Genomic DNA, 24,646 nt, shown 5'->3' with positions numbered 1-24,646 from the left:
CAAATCTTTTGTCACTTTTTTTGTCACAAACGTCATCAGTTATTTGTACATATGCACGACGGGAGCACATTTACTTTTGAAGAATGGCCTTTCAGACCTGATTAGGCCCCATAAATTATTCAACGCGTGCATCATGTGATGACGTTTGCATGGCGGTATGTGCGTGCCTTGCCAGCTCCGGCGTGAATGACATGCGTGGCATGGCACGGTGAGAGTTGAGGGGGCGGGGGGGCTTTAGGGGGTCTCTCGCTGCTTGACCTTCGCCCAAATGGTCGGGGGCATCGCGGCTCTCACAACAACGCCCGCGTCTCACTTTACGCCTCGCCCCGGCTGAACAAATATGGCCGACGGAAAGCAAAGCGGCGGAAAGAGAGCGAGAGGGGGAGAGAGAGAAAGAGAGGGCGAGCGAGAGGCCCGTGACTGGTAGATGGGTGGCGAGCTGCTCAGAGGGGCATTGTTGGGGAGCCATGAGAGGACAATGCACAGCCCCCGCCCTGAATACTCGCCATACCAGCTGACCAGCCATTACCATGCTGCACTGTCACAATTCACACACACACACACACAGATATAGACAAGGCCGCAACCCAACCTCCAACAGCCACACACACACAAAGTCTCACCTACGTGTGTGTGTGATTTACAGCAGGTTATGTTTAGACTCTAGCACCTATCTGTTCCTTCGGCGCTGACATTTCAGGCAGCCACCCAGCGAGAACAAGCGCACACTTCGCGCTGCCTTGTTAGTTCAGCAACGCGTCCACCTGGCCGCACGGCCGTAGGACGCCGCAGGGCGACGACCTCGCTGGAAAGAAAACAGAATGCAAAACTTTATGTTCGCTTGTTGTCGTTCAAACTCTCGAGAGTGACAAACCTCACAATTGGATGAAACTCCGCACGACGGAGACTGCATTTATCTCAGAAATGTTCAAAAGGAGCAAATGAGTACATTATCCTTGTTCACTATAAATGCTACATCCTGGTCGGTAAAGATATTATAACATTAATTGTCATGGAAAGAATGCTGGTTGGCTTCGTATATGTCTGGAATGGAGCTTGTGCTTTGTTATAAATTAATTTTATTATGTTGGAATTTATCATTAGTGAACCTCCACATATTCTTGCTTCAGCGTTCACAAACTCACCTATCTGCAGATTTTTTCTTTTTTTAAATCTAGCCTCTTTTATTTGTCAAAAATGTTGAAACTTTTTGGTAATGCCAAAGCAATATACGTATTACTTTGGTGCCACGTTGTGGAATTTTGTGTCAAGGAACTATTTTGAAGTGGGTTGAGGAGTTTTCCGCATCTATGAGCAATTCTAAACCTTTTTAGGTTGGAAGTCAATTTCTTGACCCAAACTAGGGGTGTCAAACTCGTTTTTATCACGCACCACATTGTAGTTATGGTTTCTCTCAGAGGGACGTTATGACTGAAACCATGAAAATCTTTAATTGACCTGTCATATTTACACATTAAAATTTATCAACTGGTTTTGGAATCAGAAATCAAGGGTAATGTTTTTTTCAACTATTGTTGATGTTTGGGAACACAAAAATATTTGCAATATCTCAACGTCGTCATTTATGATATGACAATTTGAGATTTTGGTACAGATTTGAACAAGAATCACGGAAGTTGATACACATGATTTGCCTTTGCGGGTCGCATCTGGCCCCCAGGCCTTGAGTTTGACACTTGTGACCTAATCTATCAAAACTAGACAACTATCAAGCTAAGATGTGCTTATTTAAGAAGCTATCAAATAAAACTAATGTACTTAATAATCAAAGATAACTAGTAACTATGATAATTAACACATGAATTTAATTTGCCAATCCATGCGAAATGGATCATGGGTACTAAAACAAAATATTGGGGTACCTCGACTTAAAAGAGCTCCAACTTAATTGTTTTTTTTTTTTTTTTTTTTTTTTTTTTTTTTTTTTTTGTTCTGTGTTGGGAGCCAAAATATCAAATTACAAACAAGCGTCAGATACGCTACGCTCGAATGAAGTGAAAAAAAAAATGGACAAAAAACGATGCGTGATTTTTGTGCTTCTTCTGCCACGTCTACCCACAATGCTTTGCATTTCACAACAAAAGTCAAATTAAATGAACTTGGTGTCAATCTGTACGTCAACAAGCTAATTAACGTAACTTGCCGGATACATTATGTTCAATGTGCATTTTATATATATATATATATATATATATATATATATATATACAGAAAAAAAAACAAGTCTTCCTGTTGGTAATGTAAGCGTATGCTAATCGATGTTCCAACCTAGCTAGCCTCCGAGCTAAACTAGCCAAAAATGGTCGGCGGACGCGCGGGACAGTTGAGGTGAATCAACAGATGCGCATACCTTCACGTACAGTGGTGCGTGCGCGTGCGCGTGCGCGAGGAGGCGTCGTAGTACGCGCTTGCTCAATGGGGACGAGCACGAGCCTCCACCCTTCAGGCGTTGGCGGCGACGCGCGGCGCGCTCCCCAGAGCCCCCACTCGTGCTCAGCCGCACTACTGTAATCATATGATAGCGAACCGGGCTCCGCGACGACGCAGCCGCCAACCGACTTGTTCGCGAACAACTCTCAAGTGAACTTTTTTTTTTTTTTTTTTTTTTTTGTGGTGGTGGTCCTCTCTCGGCGTCCTCCCTTTCAAAACAACTTGAGAGTCGCGGGAGGGTGGTCGAGGACTGGCTCGCATCATCCGGAGACGAGTCGGACTCGGAACCGAGCAGGGGGGGAGTGGGGGACCGGCTGTGATTTGAAGAGTAGCCGCTTGAGAGGCACGTTCGTCGGCCGGACGGAAGACGGTGCTGTCCTTGCATTTGGGGACTTCTTTTTTTTTGTTTGTTTTTTGGTCGTTGTTTTCTTTTTTTTTTTTTTTTTTTTAACACCCCATCCCCCTCCACCGCACAATATATATATATATATTGTAATTTTTTTGTGCTTTTACGTCGACGCTTCAGCCATGGTCGGGGAGACAGAGGTGAAGGAGAGACCCAAGTCCAACCCGGACTATTTAATGCAGTTGATGAACGACCGGAAGGTGATGAGTTCACTGCCCAACTTCAGTGGCATCTTCACGCATCTGGAGCGGCTGCTGGATGAAGGTAAAGTGGTGGTTGGGGGGGGGGGGTCACTTAAAACTGGCATAATGTAACTTTTTTTTTTCAAAGTTCATGTCTCATACAATATGCCTTTCAATTCGCTTTATCAGTTCCACACGCACACACACTCAGAGTGAGTGAGTGAGTGAGTGAATGAGTGAGTGAGTCGGTGATGGGAACAAACAGACAGTTGTTAGTCTTTGCCAGTGACCTAATGCGCAGGCTTATGGTGGGAGTGATGCAGCCCATCCCTGCGCAGGAACGACACAACATGTCACCGGGAAACTTGTTCCATCCCCCCCTCTTCATTAAAGCGCCAATACGCAAATAATCATCACGTCCGGGAGCCGTTATCGATACATTTTCAAGGGTGACGCTCGCTACTTGAGGTTTTGACATTGGGTCAAGTCGTAATTTTAAACACGCGCGCACATAGGCGGAAAGCTGAGGGGTCTCCGTCCCCCGTGCGCCACATGATAGCGTGACAGCCGCGTTTAGAATCAAAGTGGCCCGTGTTCGGCGTGTTCTGGCGGGGCGTGAGATATGTGGACCGGCGCCCAGACCGGACGGACGCGACTGATTCCGCACGCACACCCTTTAGCCCAATTCAGAGTCCTGCGGACACGTGCCGCACATCATCTAACACTAATCGACGTGACAGCTATTCATTTGGTACGCGAAACGAGCGCCCGATGACTTGATGATGACAGCGTTTCTTTCGCTTCTCATTTTGTCGTCAAAGTGTCGCCGTGACCCAAAATTGGGGAGTGGGGGGGTCACAAGTGGTTGTTAAGGGATCGCCGAGGCCTGAATAGTCGCTAGCCAACAAGCCCGCTGAGGTCAGATGATATTTGCGCCTCAAGGCAGCTTTTGCGTTGCGTTTGTGTGCGTGTGTGCGTGCGGTCGGCATGTAAGCGCTTATTATTGCGCCGGGGTGTCATTACAGACGCATTGTGGGCCACCGGTTCGAGCCTAAACAAACATTACAAGAATGACAGTGTTTTAATTAGGCCCCTGCGCACAGGAACAGACGTCGCACGTGTTCCCAAAACTCGCAGTCCTTTCTGTCCTGTTTCACGATTGGGTCACAGTGACCTCTCGATCATATTTACTTGGTAAAAAAAGGACGAACGTGTGTCAACATATCATGAGCGATCGTCGTTGGTTTCGTCATCGGTCTCTCACAGTGGCTTTTTTTTTTTTTTCTTCTCCGGCAGAGATCGGGCGGGTACGCAAGGACATGTACAACGACACGGTGAACGGAGGCATGTTCAACGGACGCGACATGGAGGAGTTGCCCGAAGCCGTCGGCCCGGTGGCCCAGCTGCAGGAGAAACTCTACGTGCCGGTCAAAGAGTACCCAGATGTGAGTTGAGGGGGGGGGGGGGGGGGGGCAGCAGCGTGTGACCTTTGAACCCCTTTTTCCAGCTGTTTACTTTTCACCCTAGTCCCTTTTTATCTCCTGTTGGCGGTGGGAGGGACACCGAAAACTCAGTTCGGCTTCACTAGACCTGCCTATGTATAGTTGTTACACCTATGTGTAGTATGCTTGCATTTAAAAAAAACAACAACAGTAAAGCCATTTTAGCCAATCGGAAGCCCGAGTTAAATCATTTTCAAGAAAAAGAGGTTCCAACTTACAACAGCAAATTGAGTTGGTGGGGAATTTTCCGTTCAAAAGGATTAGCGGGGTAGATCCTGAATTCAAAGTACAAGTAGAATATATTAAAACTACAAAAACGTACGCGGTCTCTTCTATTCAAAATGGCTGACCACCTGTGCATCTCACAGAGCAGTAGTTTTGGAGCACCAATACCTTCAATCCTACAAGTTGTGATTTTGCATTTTAGAGAAATGAAGACATTTTTAAGTCGTCACATAAATAGGAAATTAACTGTGAAGTCCGACAAAGGACAAAATTTACAGGACAAAATTAGAAACAAATCCTTACTAAATACGGACAATTTCTAATCATGCCAATAAATGATAAAGATGAGCTATGAGGTCATACAAAACAAAAGAAGACAGTTTAGATTACATAATATTAATATATTAACTGATTTCTATAGTCACTGCGCCTATAGGAAATGAGGTCATAAACTATGATGATAAAACAAGAAGACAAATCTATTTGCCTGAATAGTAAGAAAAACTATTTCTAAACCCATCCAATTAATAGGAAAGGATACGTGTTGTCATATGAGGGAATTATTTACATGCTAGAATAACAAAAGAATTAGATGATTTCAAAAGTCATTGCGCTGAAAGGAAGTGAGGGAGATGAATGTGATTTTTTTTCTATGTATTTAATTCTAAATTAAATGTGCTTTCATTTTCCTGTACAGTGACCGAGAGTAGCTTGATAGGCACGAAATAAATACATTGTAGAATTATTGTTATTAAGTCATACAAAGGAGACAATTTAGCTGTTGGATTGAAAAGAAACTAAAAAATATATAAAGTTGTAACCCTAGCAGGGAATAATAAGAGACGATTCACGAAAAACATAAATGTTGGAAACCCAAATAATGCTAGAATTTCTGTATATGTCGGTAAGTTTTGTTTACTGATAAATGCTGATTATTCATGCAGTTTCAATCAGCGCTGGCGAGGCCGCGTACCTCATCCATATTTATCGGTGCCTAAAAAGGTGGATTAAGTCTTTCCCCCGGCCTAAATATAATGTCCTATGAAACGCGCGTGCATGCGGCACATCCTCCCTTCGGCCGCCAAGTACAGTTAAGTACTTCAATATGAGTCGTGTTGATTCAGATTGAAGGGCTCACATGATTTTTTTTTCCTTCAACAATTTTTTATTGTTGTTTGTTTTTTTGTTTTTTTTGTCCCACCCACTCCTGCCCTTCACCTCCCCTCCACCAGCACCGCGCATCAGCTCGCCAATCAGCGAGCACAATGACAGGCTGTCCTCTCTCACATGACGGCGGGGCAAACGCTTGAGATCAAGGTTAAATTTAGAGGAGCCGTTCGTCTCTATCAGTGCGCCGCGCGCCCGCGTGAGTCAGAGGTCAACGCGGCGTCGACGAGCAGCTACTGCGAAAAAAAAAAACATAAATAGTGTGTGCGGGTGACGAGGATACACACATTCGCTCACACACACGGGGCAGCTGTCTTGTTAATCACTCAGTCCCTGTGACAGATAAGGTTAAGCGAGTGCCGCCGTCCTCTCATACCGCTAAGCGCCCCCTTGTGATGATCTATTTTGGTCACGCTTGGTAACGCAAACACGTCGCGCGAGCCACCCGGCCGACCTCAAAAGGAGCCGTTGTCGTACGTGTCCCTCTTGTGTGTGATGTTGGTTTTATTCCGTTTTGGTCCGCAGTTCAACTTCGTCGGGAGGATCCTGGGCCCGCGCGGGCTGACGGCCAAGCAGCTGGAAGCGGAGACCGGCTGCAAGATCATGGTGCGCGGGAAAGGCTCAATGCGGGACAAGAAGAAGGTACGAGGAGCTCTTTAACGGGCCCCAGGCTCGTTTGCAGATCTCGTTTTATTGATTTTATTGAAAGGTCTTGCCTCTTAAAGGAGTCGTGTGGGACAGTTGTGGCTCCAGGGCTCCCCCTTAAGTTGTGAACAATGTTCCCTCTAAGCTGTGCACCTGCGCAATTGCGCACACTCAGCGCACATGAAAACCAATCCAGCGCAGTGAACCACACCAAAAACACAACAGCGCGCAGTCTCTAACAAGCTGCTGCTTGGCCACAACCATGCCACGCACTCTACTTCCTTGTTTACCTGACACCGCCCACCTCCCGCTCTTAAAGGGGTGCACTCATAATTACAAACACTCCCCACCACCGGTGCTTCAGTTAGAAACACAGTCTGGGCAACGTAGAGCAAAGACGAGTTAAACGTGCTGCTTATGTTTACTCTAAATAATAATGGCAAAATATAAAAAAAGAAATTCTGTTGCTTTAATTAATGTCGGAGTATGTGAATAATAATAATGAGAATATAATAATGAAGAAAAAGTGGTGAAACTGGACGAGATTTTTTTCTTTTTTTGAGTAAAAAAGGTCTGATCTGAAGGCAAAGTAGAAAGTACGAGATGAGATGGTGTATAATGTTAAAATTCCACCTTGGCACAGGCTGATCGAGGATGAAAGCACAGAAAATACAGTGCACAAAGAGCTAATTCTGTATTTTAGAACTAGTAGCCCTCATAACATTAACCTTAAAGCTGTTTGGTAGCACCGCTGTCAATATGCATTGCTAAAGATATACTGCAAGCAATAATTCAGTTTTACACCAAGAAAAACAGACGGGGGATATCATTGTGGGTTAAAAGTAAATAAATAAAACAAAATTGGAGGTGACTTGGTTTGGCTAGCAACGTATTTATGTGTTTGCTCAGACACTTCAAAAATTCGAGGGAAGTGCTTGTGAAATGTCTTTTATTTTCAGTTGTGAGCCCACAGAAGTTCAACGAGTCTGTTCAATCGACAAAAATGCATAGTGCTAACATGCTACGTCAGCGTTTATTCTTATCTGTAATGGGATCGTTTCTTGTAGTACAGTTATCAAGGGAGCGAGAAACCATGACTTATTGATGCTTCCTCTCTTGAAATTCTTTGTAATTATCTGTAACCGTCATTTAAATAGTGAATATACCACAAACTATGATCACGTTAGCGGATTTCCAACTCGTCTCGTGACATTATCCTTTAAAAATAAATTGGATAGCCACTGATGGTGTAGTGGTACACACGCCTCCCTTTGGTGCGGGCAGCGTGGGATCGAGTCCCACTCAGCGATGGTGTCGATATTTGTCCTGCGACTCACTGGAGACCAGTTCAGGGTGTAGTCTGCCTTTCGCCTAAAGCTAGCAGGGATAGGCTCCATATTTCCCGCAACACTTGTGAGGATAAGCGGCTTGGATAATGACATAACAAAATAAATTGGATTTTGAAAAGTGTTCATGTGCATGTGGCCAAAACACAAAATACTTTCCATTAACAACCTGGGCAATATTGGGCTCCTTCGTGTTAGATGCAGCTTAGCTTTTCGTCCAGAATTTGCATCTAATGCAAACTATGAATATATTAGTTTATAAAATGAATCATTAAGGTAACGCACTGGACTTCTGGTTCCCATGTCTGCCTCGCTGTTCTGAGGTTTGGGGTTCAAATTTCAGCTCTGGTGTGACTGTCTGTGCTGAAAAGTCTCCTTGTGATGGTACACAGAGAGTTTCACGCTAACGCTATCGCATTATGCGCATTAATATGTGTAACATTACTCACAAAGAGACTTTGCAGCACCGGGAGCGCTCAGACCGTCACACCAGTCTTCCTGTGTGGAGTTTGCACATTCTCCTTTTACTTTTGTGATTTTTTTTTTCCCTGCGGGCACTCCTAATGAGGATAAGTGGCATAGAAAATTAATGGATAGAAGGATCATTTATTAAAGTAGCTGAGGCTCCAGGTTGGTTTCATCTGCTACTTGTGGTACCCCTTCTCCAATTGGCTGATAAATTTTAATTCATAAATGTGGTCCCTTTGGAGTTGTGAATTTCCTTTCCATTGTTATCCAACAATGTGCTAAGGTGTTTCTGCTTCCATTTAGTAATGTGTGTGCATTTTTTTTTTAAATTACATTTAGTGAAACTAAGGAATAACTTTTTGGGAGTTGCGATGCGTCACTTACGTTAATCGTTCGCCAGTGAACGAACGTTGTAAACACGAACAGAACGTTCATCTTGGTGTGTATTTACTGAATGGAAAGCCTTATTAAATTAGCACTAAGAAACAGTTTTGCTCCAGTCTGGGAATGCGCATTGTCATTCCCCGCTGGTGTGTTTTGTTGCACAGGACCCAACATTGAATAGCAGCACAGACGGTAACTCTATACACCACATAAGATGTGTCAAAGCTGGTAGGTGATCGATGCTAGCCGTAGCAACAACAGTTGTATTATTACACTTGTTATAAACTAGTGTAGATGAGTTCTACGGTATTTCTTAAAAGGTAAAAAATGACATATCTGAGCGTTAAGGTGGCACCAGCTGAATCAGATCAATAGCGACCGAGCGAGGCCTCGCTTCCTCTTTTCACGGGAAGTGCCGTTCCTTTGACATGCTCAAAATAATTGTAACGACTCGTGTCGGGAGATCGCCAGACACCACAAATCAACGTTGCTCAACAGACGAATGTTGGAAAATGGGAGAAAGTATGAAATCTAATGAAATTGGGTGTTGCCTTGGGTGAAGTGTCTGAAATCATGACTTTCATCACGCTATCCATCCCTCCGCCGAAAAGCTCACGAAGTCGGGAGTCGCCTTCGTGGACTTTTTGAACCCGTGGACTTTCTTTACATTATCTATCGCTCCCTCGCTCCGGAGTGTAATGGGGCGTCGCCTTCACGGGCTGCCTCAACGCCGTCAGTCTGTCGGGCTTCGGGCTCTAATGAAGTGTTGTCATCGGAGACTGTCTGAAATCTTAATTTGTCTCACATCATCTGTCTGGAGAATATGTGGCGTTATATCACGTGTTGGCTTCACAGGCCGCTTGAAATCATAGCTTTCTACCCCCATCTATCTATCTATGCATCTCTCTTTCTCTCTGCGCCACCCACAATGTGTTTTCAGTTTGTTTCTCCTTGTCCCGCTGGTCTGTCCATCTGTCTTTCCTTCCTCTCCCTTGGTGTCTCCTCCCGTTGGACGGCTCCAGCTTTCCAAACGGCAGGTGGAGCAAGTCCAGCATTCCATCTGACGCACCCCCACCCACCTCTCTCTCTCTCTCTCTCTCTCTCTCTCTCTCTCTCTCTCTCTCTAGAACATTCTCTACCCCGCACACCCTCCAAGAGGGACGCACACACAGAGGAAGGAAAACAGAGACACAGTGGGAGCGCAGTGTGGGGAAAGAGAGAAAGATGTTGACTTTTAGTGCTCTTCAAAACGATACATCTCACTTGACAAAACATTCGCAGGGGCAGGCGTCTCTCACTCCGGAGCGCACGGCCCACACTGTGACGGACGCTTTTGTAACTTCACTTTTGACCAGCGTGCGGTTGCATCAAATATTCATCTCGTATTACACTTTCCCCCCCCCCCCCCGAGTTATGAATTATGAACTAAAGTCGAGACGCTAAAATTGTTCACAACCCCTTGCTTGTAGGCATGATTAATGGCAGGCTGCAGCGGTAATACTCATCTTAACATTGTTTCGTAAAGGTTCAGTTTTTGTAGTGTAAGTCCAGTTTCTATTGTCATCCATCCATCCATTTTCTTAGCCGCTTATCCTCAAGTGGCTCGCGGGGAGTGCTGGAACCTGTCCCAGCTGTCAATGGGCAGTAGGCGGGGTACACCCTGAACTGGTTGCCAGCCAATTGCAAGGCACATAGAGACAAACAGCCGCACGAACAATCACACAATTTAGAGTGTCCAATTAATGTTGCGTGTTTTTGGAATGTGGGAGGAAACCGGAGTGCCCGGAGAAAATCCACGCAGGCACGGGGAGAACATGCAAACTCCACACAGGCGGGGACGGGATCGAACCCAGGCTGAGCCACCGTGTCCCCTAGTTTTCCATAATATGTCACCAAATATTGATTTGATCAGAGAACCAAAAAAGGCTATCTTAGCATAGCAGTTTAACGGTGAAGTAGATGATCATAATGCAATCAACATGAAAAAATTCAATATAAAACTCATTCTAATCTCTGTTATAACACATGAACTATTGAAGATACATAGTAAAAAATGTGTACTGTAGAGAGCCTGTTGGGACTGTTACTATAACAATTTATTTTTTCCACAAATTTTACATATTAGCGAATGAAAAGTTTAATATTTCAAGAAACTGTAAAACTAAATGGTTCGCTCAGGTAACCTATTCTGGAATGGAGGACAAAAACGATAAGTAAAATGTCGCAACAATTGTGAGTTGTTGAAAAAAATCACAGGAAGGTTTGGTGATTTTAGGGAGTTTGAAAACGTTGCATAACCCATGATGAGTTATTTCTCGACATAACACTCATTTATTCCCTCTAATTATATCTCACTATTAACTCAATACATTGCAGTTGTCATTGGAAATATGAAATCAACCATTTTCATTGCACAATCTTATGTTGAGTAAACTTTTGACTTTGCCCTCCCGACATCTGAATCATCTTTTCAGGAGGTTGGAAATGCCAAGAGTCAAAATTTTTTTCCTAGCACATGTATTTGTCATGAGCAAGGCTTGGCCACAGCCAAGAGGGGCGTGGCCAGGCCACTGCTCTGGGCGGTGACACCTGTCACCGCTCACAGCTGTTTCACACTGGGACTGTAATTAGACAGGCATTTAATTTGGAGTTTTTGTTACTGGCATTTGCCAGTTCGTTGCCTTGCATTAGTGAGTTGCATTCACTGCCTGTGGGACTCTCCGCGTCTACGTGTAAGTTAGAGTAACCATAGTCACAGCGATTCTGTGCCCTTTTGTTTGATCCTGTTGAGTTTGATAGTTTGCCCCATAGTCATCGGACCCCGCTGTACGGCTTTTGGATCCCGCCTAGCCTAGCGTTTCTGTGCCTCTGCCTTGTCGGACTGCTACGTCGTGTATGACCCAGTTTCTGGAATAACCACCTTGAAAATTATGCCTCTGCCTTGAAGTCCTGCGTTTGCAAATTCCAGGACTCCTGCGTTGCCGAATTCCTACTTGGCAACTCACGCCTAAAATGTAACAGGAAATTGGCCATTTTGGTTTGAAGCCACCATTTTGGGTGAATTTCAGGACTAGTACGTCGACTAAATCATACTAGGATTTTAAAATTACATTTCCTTAAGTTTCAAATGTGTCACTTTGACCCGCAGCATAACAGGAGGATTAAGAAAACACCCACTGAGCCACATTACACGACGCTCCTTGTAGCGCATGAATGGGATCAGACCCATGCCGCGCATCCCGACCGAATGTGCTCCGTGTTGCTCTGCTCCGTCCAGGAGGAGATGAACCGAGGCAAGCCGAACTGGGAGCACCTGAGCGAGGACCTGCACGTCCTCATCACGGTGGAGGACACGCACAACCGCGCCAAGATCAAGCTGCAGCGGGCCATCAACGAAGTCAAGAAACTCCTCGTCCCCGCTGTGAGTATCTCAAAAGAAGCGGGGATGAGAGTTTAGCGTTTTGGTATGCACGGAAGGGGGGAAGGGGATTGTCGGTCCAAAAGTGTGTGTGTGAGTATGTGTAAGGGGTTAGGGTAATTAGGGAACACGCACAAAAAGGGGTTGCCACAGCAACACCGGGTTGTTTGAAAGGCTGTGTGAATGAATGGCGAGTCTGTTCACTCGTCCTCCCCACTCCATCACTCCTTTCACTCGTTCACAACTCACTTCATTCCCAACGACCGGCTACAATATTCCTTTTTTTTTTTTTTTACTCCCCCCCCCCCGCCTTCCCTTTTTTTTCATCGTCGCCGTTGTTCTCCGCGCACAAGGGGACGTTTTGATTGGACTCCCCGGCATCGGTGGCATTATCCGGCGCCACCTACATACGTCCCGCCCCGCGGTACTCACGTGGAAAATGGCAAACACACGCATACGCGCACAATCGAAATCACAAGGCTGGCTTCTCTTGGAACAACTGGGGCAGAAAAAAAAAAAGACTAGTGGCGTGAATTCTATTGCAGCCCAACCTAAAAGGTTAAGGCTGTAAGACGTCGTGGTTATCGGGAGCACTAGCGCCTTTTTGTTCTATATTGCTGCACATGTGCAGAAGCCTCCGGCTGGTGTAACCCGCACAACTTTGCCTCGAAGCAGTAAATCAGCCGAGCTTCTTAGTGAGCAGTAACTGGAGCTAGGGTGCAACTAGCTTGTTGGACACAGAATAGCACAGACCGGGGAGTTGTTCACAGTCTCCGACGATGACAGCATGTTTACTTCCAGACACGATTGAGACTCATGACGTCCAAGCGTGCGCTGTTAGCGTTTGTGTTTGTGTTTTTGGCTTTTTTCAATTATCTTCTATCAGCTCTTGCTGGTACACATTAGGTGTGGTGAGTGATGGAGTCCATGCTGACTGACTTTGGTCAAAAGGTGCGGTACACCTTGGATTAGTCACCAGCCAAATGCCAAAATACCCTAAAAATAGGAAAGTTCCACACCAGAAGGCTAGAGATTCGATCCCAGGATCTCAGAATTGTGAGGCAGATGTGCTAACCAATAGTTCATCGTGCTACTCATCTCCGAGTAGATCGTAGTAAATAGTAGATAAGGCACCCCTCTGAACAATTGTCCGCACTTTCCTTCCCCTTTGCTCCCCTTTGTTGTTCTTTCACCTTTTCCTGGAAATGACTTTCTTCAAGTCTCTGACTGGCTAAAATGGCCTTGGTCTTCGGAGGTTATGAGTTGCAGTGCCCTCTAGTTGCTCTGACAACCTGTAATTGGGTGTAGAACAGGGGTCTCAAACTGGCGGCCCGTAAAGACAATATTACGTGAAAGCAGTGAAAGAAGGGAGCAGGCGGAGGAACAATTAGAAAGATGGAGGCACGCACTGGAAAGGAGAGGAGTGAAGATTAGCCAAAGTAAAACAGAATATATGTGCGTGAAGGAGAGGGGCGGTGGAGGAAGAGTGAAACTCCAGGGAGTAGAGATAGCGAGGGTGGACGACTTCAAATACTTGGGGTCAACGATGCAGAGCAATGGTGAGTGTGGTAAGGAAGTGAAGAAACGGGTTGGCGGAAGGTGTCTGGTGTTCCATGTGACAGAAGAGTCTCCGCTAGGATGAAGGGTAAAGTTTATAAAACAGTAGTGAGGTCGGCCGTGATGTACGGATTAGAGACGGTGGCTCTGAAGAAAGAACAGGAAGCGGAACTGGAGGTAGCAGAAATGAAGATGTTGAGGTTCTCGCTAGGTGTGAACAGGTTGGACAGGATTAGAAATGAGCTCATTAGAGGGACAGCCAAAGTTGGATGTTTTGGAGACAAGGTTCGAGAGAGCAGACTTCGACGGTTTGGACATGTCCAGAGGCGAGAGAATGAGTATATTGGTAGAAGGGTGACAAGGATGGAGCTGCCGAGGAAGAGCGAGCGAGCGGAAGACCAAAGAAAAGGTTGATGGATGGTGTGATGGAGGACATGGGGACAGTGGGTGTGAGAGAGGAGGATGCACGAGATAGGCTTAGATGGAAAAGGATGACACGGTGTGGTGACCCCTAACGGGACAAGCCGAAAGAAAAAGAAGACGACGATGTTACGAATGGCACTTTTACCGTGTTGTGTGCAGAGCTGACGAACCTCTGTGAGTTTTATGGCTCTCGGGCGCGTAACATCGATCAGGCTTGATACAAGGAAAGAAACATTTTTCATTGCGTGAAATCTACAGTCGCGTTGCCCTGGAGGGTTTTATTAGTAGATTTCCACACAACTTGTTAACACCAGGGTCCTTGCCCATCTTATTTTGTGTTGGGGAAATGAGAAATACTTTTGATAATTATTTCTAATTAAAATTGCGCCTGAGTGCACGTGCATCTGCGGCCCAGCCTGAGCCAGAATTTGCCTGCAGCAGCCCCAAGGTAAATTGAGTTTGAGACCCCTTCTTTGGAAGAACACGGCGTTTAGCCGTATGATTAATTGTTGATTTGATAATATCAAATTATAAGAAGGAGCAGAGTGGAAAAATGTGACAGTGAGAAGCAGATTCGTGGAAATACAACCAGGCTGCGAACATGTAGCTTAAACGTTTACGTATAAATCAGTCATGCAAGGTAAAGTACGATGTGCACTTCTAAGACTTTATCATCGTTTCTGTGCTGATTGCTTGGGAATCTCATGGTTCCGGTGGCGTCCATTTTGAGATGACCCTTATAAGAGTCCCTTTCCATGCGCCCTCCATTTTGACATTGATTGCGATTGCCTGTGTCTTTGCGAAGGCTGAAGGTGAGGATAACTTGAAGAAAATGCAGCTGATGGAGCTGGCCATCCTCAATGGAACCTACAGAGACGCCAATGTCAAGACACGTAAGGATCACAACAGGGGATGGGAGGGGGCCGGGAGGAGGATGGTGGGGGGTCTTTTGCACAGGAGACCACTGTATAGCCAAACAATGCCTCTGTTCCTTGTAACATAGACTTGTTGTCCCTTCTTCGTCCCCTGTCCATTGTGTATACGTCCGTGTGGGTGCTAACACACAATCATTGTGCGTCTTATGTGTGTGCGCCGCAGCCACCGCCAGCTTCCCGCTCGGCACCCCGCAGGCCCCTCGCATCATCACCGGTCCCACGCCCGTCCTGCCTCCCACCCTGCGCAACCCGGCCCCCGTGACCACGCCGACCATCATGCCTCTGATCCGTCAGATCCAGAGCTCTGCCCTGGTGCCGGGCGCCAACCCGCATCCGGCGCTGGTGCAGCAAGGACCCGAGTCGGGGATCATCTACACGCCTTACGAGTACCCCTACACACTGACGCCCTCCATATTGGAATACCCCATCGACTCGACCGGCGTGTTAGGTAATTAATCGCGACGGTTCATCATGTTCCTACTTGGACAATGGATGTATTATGAGAACTGGATGCTCGGCTCCAACACGTCGACCCCAAAATTTTAATTTAGTCAATGCATTGCACACAAAAATTCCTCTTTGCGCCAATAAGTACTGTGCAAAGCTTTACAGATGCCACGTCTGCCCTGCAGTGTGTTGTAGTAAAGATGGTGACTGCATTGTTACAAGATGGTAACAGTGTTTGGTCACAGATCAACACTTTGGGCTGTATTCTCATGAACCGCACAAATCCTGTGTGACAGGCGGCGAAGCAGGTGCTTGTCAGGGAGGGGTTAGACCGGTGTTGGTAATTTTGTAGATCCGTTCAACCCGGCGAACCCAAGGGTGAGGCAGGCTGCGCCATTGTGGGAGTGTTTACAGCCGACTTCATTCCAATCACAGTGGCTCCTCTTATTCCCTTTAAATACGGTGTAATGATTGTCTTAATGGAGACGTCTTCTGCGTAATGGTACTGATCCGTACGTGAGTGGCGCATTGTCACTGTTCTTGTCCGGTGTGGCAACAGACAATTTCAGCGGGGGACACAGAATGAGCTGGTGACAATTTCCGTTGAAATTCACCATAATCGTGTTACAACAGTAGTCTAGCCTGTGCCAGCAGTTCGACGTCATCCGAGCAGGTGTACGTTTAGACCGACTTTCTGCTACCAAATTGTCGCTGCACTAGGCACATTTCCAAGGACACTCCCTCTGCTGCTCTGAGACCAGCGTTTGTGTCCTGTTGCAGATGAGCAATCTGCGACAATAGAGCTGTTTATCTTTAAACGCTACCATGAACTGCAGCTTTACAGATGCCACGAATGCTCTCAAGGAAGTTAGTGTTGCAGTTAAGATTTACAGACACTGACACTTGGTGGTAACAGGTCATTACAGCCTCTGTTTGAGGTGTGGCGTTCATTTCCGCAGGGCTCAACACTTTCTACCGTAAATTGCTACTGTCATTGTCAGCTCTACAGATGCCAGGCGGTGGTGTGTTATAGTTATGGCTCCTATGATAAAACGTGATGGTTTCAAGTAAATGCAGCCTCTATTGTGTGGCATTTATTTGTTCACGGGTCAGCACCCTCCATCCATCCATTTTCTTTGCCACTTATCCTCACAAGGTTTGCGGGGCATGCTGGAGCCTATCCCAGCTGTCATCAGGCGGAGTACACCCTGAACTGGTCGCCGGCCAATCGCAGGGCACATAGACAAACAACAACCGCACTCACAATCACACCTAGGGTCAATTTAGTGTCCAATTAATCTTGTATGTTTTTGGGACGTGGGAGGAAACCGGAGTGCCCGGAGGAAACCCACGCAGGCACGGGGAGAACATGCAAACTCCACACAGGCGGGTCCGTGATCAGACCCGGTACCTCAGAACTGTGAGGCCAACGTTTTCCAGCTGAGCCATCGTGCCGCCACGGGTCAACACTTTCTCTTTAAATCCCGCCGTGGACGGCAACTTTACAGATGCCATATCTTCCGTGCAAAGACGTTTACCACGCACATCCTGGTATTGGGTCTCAGTAAAGCTTTGTCACGGAAACAGCAATTTTATCTTTAAGATCTGCTGAAAACATCCGCTTTACAGATGCCACATGAGTTATTCAATGACAGTCGACGAGTGACGGCAGCCACCAGCGTCCAGCTCTCGTAATGCATCCATCCACATGTATCCCCCGCGTGCAGAAGCTCATCATCGGGCTAATAGTTCCTTCGTCCTGTGTTTTCGCAGGTATGGCTTTCCCAACCAAAGGCTAAGCGATTAGCTATTCATCTTAGCGCACACGGACTGGCTTGCAGAGAAAAAACAAACAAACCCCAAACCCTCCCCTTTCCAGAACCAACACCCCCACCCATCCTTCTAAATACTTAAAGTATGTTACGGAGCAAAGGCTCACAGCTTGCTCGCAGTGTAGAGACAGATTCCTCGTGCTATTATTGAGTGTCCATGGCTTCATCTCGCTCGTGACGTTTCTATTAGCTGACTAGCGTGGTGGTGTGACGCCTTCAATTCTAATATTGTTTTGGGGTTTTTTTTTTTAACAAAAAAAAAAAAATAGTTCAGCTTGTAATTTTAACACTTTTTTTCTAGTGTAGATGTTCTAGCATGCGCTGTTTGTTTAAGAAAAAAAAGCTCATTTTAATGATTCCAGTGCCTCATTAGTGTGATTTTGAAAAAAAAAAAAAAACTACAAGCTTTTTTTTTAATAGAAATTAGTGGGTTGGATTGATCTTTAGAGAACAGAAGACCACAACAAAACAAAATTCTGTCCTCTTTGAATGACTTAACCCTCCTGTTATGTATAAACACTTATCACGTGTGTGTGTGTGTGTGTGTGTGTGTTAAATTGAAGTGTAGTAATGCGTGTGTGCGTGTTTGTATGTGTGTCTGACATGAACTAAATTGGACAATGAGTATATTATATTTGCAAATAATTAGCCATTTCTTCCCTCTCCTTTCGCTCCTTGCATCACTGCCACAATATATTTAATAGAAATTATATGGGAAGAGAGGTGTTTGCAAATATATTTAAAAAAAATTCAAAAAAATCTTTTTAATATATAAGAAATTCAGAAAAATGTCAAAAATAAGGTCAGGGAAAGATTTATCATAATCCCTAAATATCTTTTCCCGGTAATTTTTGTGAGTCAATCGGACCCACTCTTCGTTTTAATCGTGAAAAATACAATATAAATTATATTTTTTAAATTATTTTTAAATAAAAGAAAAATTATGCCAGCGGAATAAGTTTTACAATTTTTATTTTTGATTTTTAAAATCAAACTTTTAGCTCTCCTGTTGCATGTGCCACGCAAGCAGTGTTCATTGGTCAATGAGACATGCATAAAATATTTTTTTAACTTATTTTTGAAAAAGATAAGGGAAAAACGAGCCTCATAGAACTTTAACCTAAATATGTGGGGGGAAAAAAGTTCATAGATTTTTTTTTTTTTTTTTTTAAATTTGACCCGCAACATAGAGGGGGAAGGGTGGGGCGGGTTAAAGGAGGTCCATTTGACCCACAGCATAAAAGGAGGGTTAAATCTAAACTCCACCGCCGCCACCCCTACCCCAACCCCCCCCCTACCACCCCCTCGCCCGCGTCGTCAAACCTCCCAGAAGTGGCCGCTGACGTTGTGTGATGTTTCTTTTTCTGATGAGTAACCTTCTGTGTTCTGTTTTGGCCGACGTCATCGCGCTTGTTAGCAGGTGCCATGACCGCTAAGGTACGCCGCCAAGACAAGAGAATCCATCCTTACCAAAGGGTAGTGACCACAGACAGAGGTTAGTTAGCTCACCAGCCACTTTTTGTGTGCGTGTGTACGTCCGCGTGCGTGCGTGTGTGTGTGCGCGCATGCAGACCAAGGGACCAGTTTATGTGTGTGTTTGTCTTAGCATGGCATGCCAAGCTTGGCGTAAAATGTGAAAAACAGTCTCGTTGCAGTAAAAGTGACATTTCGGGAGAAGCCATGTCCGGAGGGGTGGGGGGGTGGGGGGGGGGTAGTAGCTCTTATCTCTTGTTCGAAAACCCGGGCGGTCACTCTCAATTAGAGTGGATCACTCCATTCATGTGACTTCCTTCCTTGTGACTCCTGGACTCGGGAGTTCTCGTTTTTTGTGGTTGGTGGTGTTTTGTTTCTTTTTTTTTTTTCCTCATCTCTGCTACTTATTACCCAGCACGTCCTATGGGAACCTTTTATTTATACCCAATTTCATTCCACTAGTTCCCACTTTTTTTTTTTTTTTTTTTTTGTGAATGATGAAAGTGTTGTCCACGACGACCACACGCCACTTAATCCCATTTTACTACTAAAACACAGAGTGTGATGACTACTGAAGTCTGTGTTCCGAGATTTATTTTTTTTTTTTTTGTATGAAATACTGTTTGTGGTCTTATCAGTCGCCCACTGGACTTTATCATTGGGACTGTTTACATCTTTCATATTCTATTTCCTAGCCAGAGTGGTGCTGTTGCCATGTATTTAGCTGCAAACAAGAAAAAGAAAAATACATTTGTATATAGGGATTTTAAAGTGCTTATATGAAGCTAATGGAACAAAATTGCTTGAAAGTATTTGTAGGGTTTTTTTTGGTTGTTTTTTTTTTTAGTTTGTACATTTTTATTTTTACAGTATTCTTTTTATAGATGAAGTGTCTCCATGTTAAGACTCCTGTTCCGAGTGTGTAGCCCCTACTGTTTCCTGGAAGGCAGCGTTGTTGTGCTTGTGTGTGTGTGTGTTTTTTTTTGTTTGGTTTTGATTTTGTTGTTTTTAAAAGATGAGGTGACCTTCTCAATGCACAGGCCTCGTGACTGTTTTTATGCAATATAGACATGGATTAGCTAGCTACAATATGTATGTGTGTGAGCAGTGGTGCTCCTGTTGTACAAAACAAACAAACAAAACAAAAAAAACACTAAAAGGCAATAAAGACAACTATTGAGAACAAAATAAATCTCCAAAGACAACCTAAAGACTCTAAATTCTTGTAGTTAGAATGTTTATTTTGAATTTTCCTCTGAAAAAAACAAATCACCATCTTTTAACCTCTCATTGCTATCTCTTACTACAGCACCTCTCTGCTCACAGTAGCAATTAGCCGCTCTGCTAATACTTCCTAGCCAATGGAACAAAGCATAATCAATAATAATAGCAATCAGTCAGGCTGACTCGCAACTCTACAGCTGCTTACGACGAGAGGGTCACGCTCTCAGCCACGTGAAACCATGCCGTCTGTGGTGACCCAAAGTGCAAGCGGTGCTAAATCTGCAGGAGTTGTGCACCAACTCTACATGGAAAACATTCAAGATATCAATTTGTATGACACAATTATGCTTAAAAAAAAGGATTTCATTTTACAAATATAAAGCTCTAGTTTTTCAGAGAAAAACAGATTTATTTTTAGTTAGTTGAGTCCAATTTTTGATGGCAAAACTAGGGGTATTTTTTTATTTTGAAAATTGATAAAATTTTATTCTGGGAAACAAAATCATGATCTTACAAAAATTGTCTTATTTTTTCAAAAAGTAATTCTATATATATATATATACATATATATATATATTCAATATTTTTTATATATGTATACACTTTATCATGCTATATTTTAAAACATATTTTCAACATAATTTTTAAGAAGTTGCATATTGTTGAAAAAATTATTTTCTGGATAAAAATAATTTTTGGTGGAAAGAAATATATGAAAGTTTTTTTCATATTTTCAAGAAATGCTAGTATATTGTAAAAAAATTATGTTACATTATTTTAAACTATTTTATTACAAAAGATTTTTCAAAATTAAAATGATTGAATTTCAAGGAAATGTATTGGACAAAAATTGGAGTCTATTTTTGAGAAAAAAAAGTCGACAATTTTCAATAAAAAGTTGGATCTTAAAAAAAAATCTAATTCTTCAAGGAAAAAAATAATATTTTGTTTTATTTAGTATTTTGTGGTAAATGTATCTTTGACTAGATTTTTGAGAAAATAAATATTTTTGAGAAAAAAATGGAAAAAATGTCAAGAATAAAATTGATTTTCTTTCAAGAATACTATAATATAATATCAATGACAGCCATGGCTCGTGGTCAGATGTATTACTGTGTGCACTTTGGGTAACCGCGGTGTCTCCTTTGCCTCATGGTTTCACCGTCTGGTAACGCGAGTAGCGTCGCGGTAGCGGTGGTCACATGATGCTGGGGGCAGCAGAGCACTCTGCCCCCAGCACTGTGTGGAACCACTGTAGGAAAACAAAAAAAAGAAAATTGCCTTGTTGTCATCCCGACACCACTAGCTGAAACTAATCTCTCTTCTATCTTTTGTTTTTTTTTTCTTTTTATGTCCCCCTCTGTGTGCCTCTTTTTTTTTTTTTTTTTTGTTCCGTTTCCTTTCCTGGTCTGTCTGTGTCCCGTCTAACTCTAGCTGCCACGGCAACTAACCCATGACACCTTTTCCAACCACTGATGACCCCCCCCACCCCATCCCCCACCTACTCCCCAACCCACCCTTCGCATTGGGCAAGTGCCCCCCCAGCCCCGGCCCCCCTCCCACCCTTACCCGGCTCAGCCAACCAGAGGCCGGCGCCGGGAAGCGACCCTTCCATCTAACCAGCAGCGGACGGCGGCCGCGGCGACGATAACCCAGCAGGGACCGCTGCCATCGAACTTTTAGCCCATGTGCCTTCCTCTCGCATATCCCACCGTCGTCATTGTGGGTGTCCGATACGAGCTCCTGTATAAGCAATAATTATTATTACTTTATAACTCAACCACTGAATATTCTAATTGAACTTACCCTGCACTAAAATAGAGAGAGGTGTTGACATTGTGCATTCTACTTCATCTCAACGAGTGACCAACCGCTAACATGTTAATCTATTTTTATTTTGGGGGTAACAACAACAACAGGCTACAAGACAGGATGTAAAAAGCTATTAACATGCCTCAGCCCTTTTTATAATTCTTACCGTTAGCATGTTAGCATTTCATGACTTGCTCATTTTTAAATGGCACCCAACTAAACGGCAGGGAGAAAACTATCCTTAACGACCTGACAAGAGTGTGTTTTCGTAGATGCGGTGTTAGCATATTAGCATTTTATGAGTCCTCATTGGCAATAACGACTGACTATTGGGCAGGATTTAAAATCTTTAATGACCATCCTGAGGGAGTTCTCTCGTGTTTGCATACAAACTGCTGGCATGTTAGCATTTTATCAATTCTTGTTTATAATAGTCCTCCACTACAGGCCAGGGTGTTAAATTGTATATTTTAGCATACAAACGGTTAACATGTTAGCATTTTATCAACCCTCGTTAAAAAAGGGCAAAATATTACATCTTTATTGAATAGACTCCGCCTTTTCTGTACTTGTGCTGCTATCTTGCTACATGCTAGCATACCAGCTGTTATCATGCTCGCATGCTAGCAATCGTTATTACTAGAGCACAGATGCAAGTTATCGATATCGCTGCCGATACCAGGCAAGGCAAAATTATCTACAATCGAGTAAGTCATTTCCGGTACGTGTTTGGTGCTACAATCTGGCGGTTTAACATCGGCGAATAAATACGTGCATAAAAAGTGTTAAATGTTCTTTCTTTACAATTAGATGTCAATTAATTGAAATGTTATGTATCAAAAGTACAAGTCAGTGAGGACATCCCTACTTATTACAAATCGCACCTGACTACTGGGACTACAGTTATTTAAAGAGTTCTTCTGAGATTTTATTTTTTTGATATTATTAATGGTTCCTTCCATGAAAAACAAACAAGGGAAATCAATTCCGGGAATCTTCTTTTTTTTTTTTAATTTTATAAATCACTGAGATTTTAAAGAGTGCCTTGAAATTTTGCGCTTCCATTACCCTTGTCGAGCGAAGTAAAATGCCGAGACGGAGCCTCTCTCGCCGGAAAAAAAAAAAAAAGAAAGTGAAATCCAAAAAGGCCAAAGTATCGCAGTCATCAAGTCTCGCATCCGGATGCTTCTTTCGCAACACTGTGAGTCACCGCGTGGGGTTTAAATGCCAAGTGCGAACACGTGGAAGGAAACTTGCACAACAACTCAACAAAAGTGCCTTTAAAAAAAAAGTGAGTTTTACTTTTTATTCCAATTTCCCTCTTTCTTATTTTCATGCCCAATTCCTGTCCAAGTGCCACACAGTATTAAGCAATGATTCAAAAAATGTGACATGGTTATGTTTTTTTGTCATAACTTGCCCACACATCCTACATAAAGGAGCACGCGCAACACAGCCAACCGAGGGCTTGGTGCGAAAAAATGAAAAAAAAAAACACAGCGGTCGTAACACCTGTAACGAGTTTCTATGTATTTTTATATGCTATTTTGTACATTAAATGACCTTTTCAGAGTTGATGCCTTGCTCTGTATATCTACACGACGCTGTGTCCTGAAATACTGGAGATGTCTTGTGTGTTCGCTGGCGCCTCGGAGTTGAGCGCCAGCGCTTGCCTCGTGTGCCTTGACATTATTTTATGGATCTTTTTGACGATTAACAATGTACTTCCACATTAATCTGCCCTTCGGCGGCCACTGTATAGGCTGTACTAAACTCTTCTGTGTTTAACCACTTCCGATTGTATCTGTCTAGATGCGGGTTTTTTGGAGGGGTCGGGGGGTTCTTTCTCAAATACACATAAATATGGATATGGGAATGATGATCTCTAACATTGTGAGCGTCAATAACGTGATCATTAAACTCTGTTGTTAAAACTAACCAACTTTGTTGCTTCTCTCACTCTCTCAATGGCACTTAATTATGCAAATGAGCTTCCTTTCTGCATACTAATCACCCAAAACGGCCTTTTCTCTCACACACACACACACACATGAAATTTAAAAAAAAAAAAAACACAACTCTTTAGAGAAAATGTGGGGAAAAGGCCACAAGATGTTCCGTCCCACTTCCCCTTTTCCCTGTCTTCTCTCCATCCTGTCTCCAGCTTGAAGAGGGCATCGCACATATTTGTGCAACAAGAGAACAAAACACACCCGGCTCGCCATGGTTTCTGCGAAGCATGCACATGTATAACACGGAGGGGGAGGAAAAAAAGGGGTGGGGGCCGGCCTGTGGGGGTGGGGGGTGGTGGTGTCAGGTTTGGAGGTCGAAATGTCGAGGGAATATAAGGGAAATTGATTGCGCAAGCTCGCCCTGAAACATCTGCGGAGGATCACGGCGAGCGGTGCAACTCCTACAACAACAGCGGGCCCCCAGACGGAGACGTTTGAAGGAAATGGGGCCGCCGGCGGCGGCGCTATCGCACGTGCGCTTTTCTGCCAGAGGGGGGGGCACCTATGAATATCTTCAGGATGACAACTTCACGCACGAGACAATCGGTCGAACTTTGACCTCGCGGAGCTGACTTAATGGGGAGTCGTTAAAGGGCGCCGACGTGCTCCGCCCACACAAAAAATGACAGCGTTTTGTAGTTTAGCGCCACCTTTGTGTCAAGTACCACTACATATACAGTACGGCCTGGGTTCTTGGACGTCCCCGTTCTCGAACAAAAATTTTTTAGATTTTTTTT

General features: G+C 44.2%; 1 protein-coding gene and 1 long non-coding RNA gene across 6 annotated transcripts in view; one reads left to right on the top strand and one right to left on the bottom strand.

Annotated features, from left to right (window-relative positions):
* The window catches only part of LOC133495587 (uncharacterized), a 40,123-nt gene that overhangs the window by 7,808 nt on the left and 7,669 nt on the right, over window positions 1-24,646 (bottom strand). The window contains exon 3 of the long non-coding RNA XR_009793610.1: window positions 671-805. This is a non-coding gene — a long non-coding RNA (uncharacterized LOC133495587). The remainder of the gene's footprint in view (window positions 1-670; window positions 806-24,646) is intronic.
* qki2 (QKI, KH domain containing, RNA binding 2) lies at window positions 2,091-23,765 on the top strand. Of its 5 annotated transcripts, none has more exons than XM_061810419.1 (10): window positions 2,091-2,133; window positions 2,978-3,121; window positions 4,336-4,484; window positions 6,459-6,575; window positions 12,054-12,197; window positions 14,980-15,067; window positions 15,273-15,557; window positions 17,306-17,329; window positions 18,806-18,883; window positions 21,520-23,765. In XM_061810419.1, the coding sequence occupies exons 1-10, from the start codon at window positions 2,115-2,117 to the stop codon at window positions 21,540-21,542; spliced, it is 1,071 nt and encodes a 356-aa protein (XP_061666403.1). In that variant the 5' UTR covers window positions 2,091-2,114; the 3' UTR covers window positions 21,543-23,765. The 5 variants fall into 5 exon arrangements, with proteins under 5 accessions (XP_061666403.1, XP_061666407.1, XP_061666408.1 ...); XM_061810421.1 differs by lacking the exon at window positions 2,091-2,133 and adding an exon at window positions 2,380-2,794 and having other exon boundaries at window positions 21,520-23,763; XM_061810422.1 differs by lacking the exon at window positions 2,091-2,133 and adding an exon at window positions 2,380-2,821 and having other exon boundaries at window positions 21,520-23,763.

The sequence above is a fragment of the Syngnathoides biaculeatus genome, chromosome 22, assembly GCF_019802595.1.
Source record: "Syngnathoides biaculeatus isolate LvHL_M chromosome 22, ASM1980259v1, whole genome shotgun sequence".
Taxonomy (NCBI): Eukaryota; Metazoa; Chordata; class Actinopteri; order Syngnathiformes; family Syngnathidae; genus Syngnathoides; species Syngnathoides biaculeatus.
This window is presented reverse-complemented; position numbering and strand designations above follow the sequence as displayed.

Coding starts and splice junctions, on each gene's coding strand:
- qki2 (XM_061810419.1), top strand. Junction 15,558..17,305: donor CGACTCGACCGGCGTGTTAG/GTAATTAATCGC, acceptor TCGGGCTAATAG/TTCCTTCGTCCTGTGTTTTC. Junction 18,884..21,519: donor GGTAGTGACCACAGACAGAG/GTTAGTTAGCTC, acceptor GTCTAACTCTAG/CTGCCACGGCAACTAACCCA.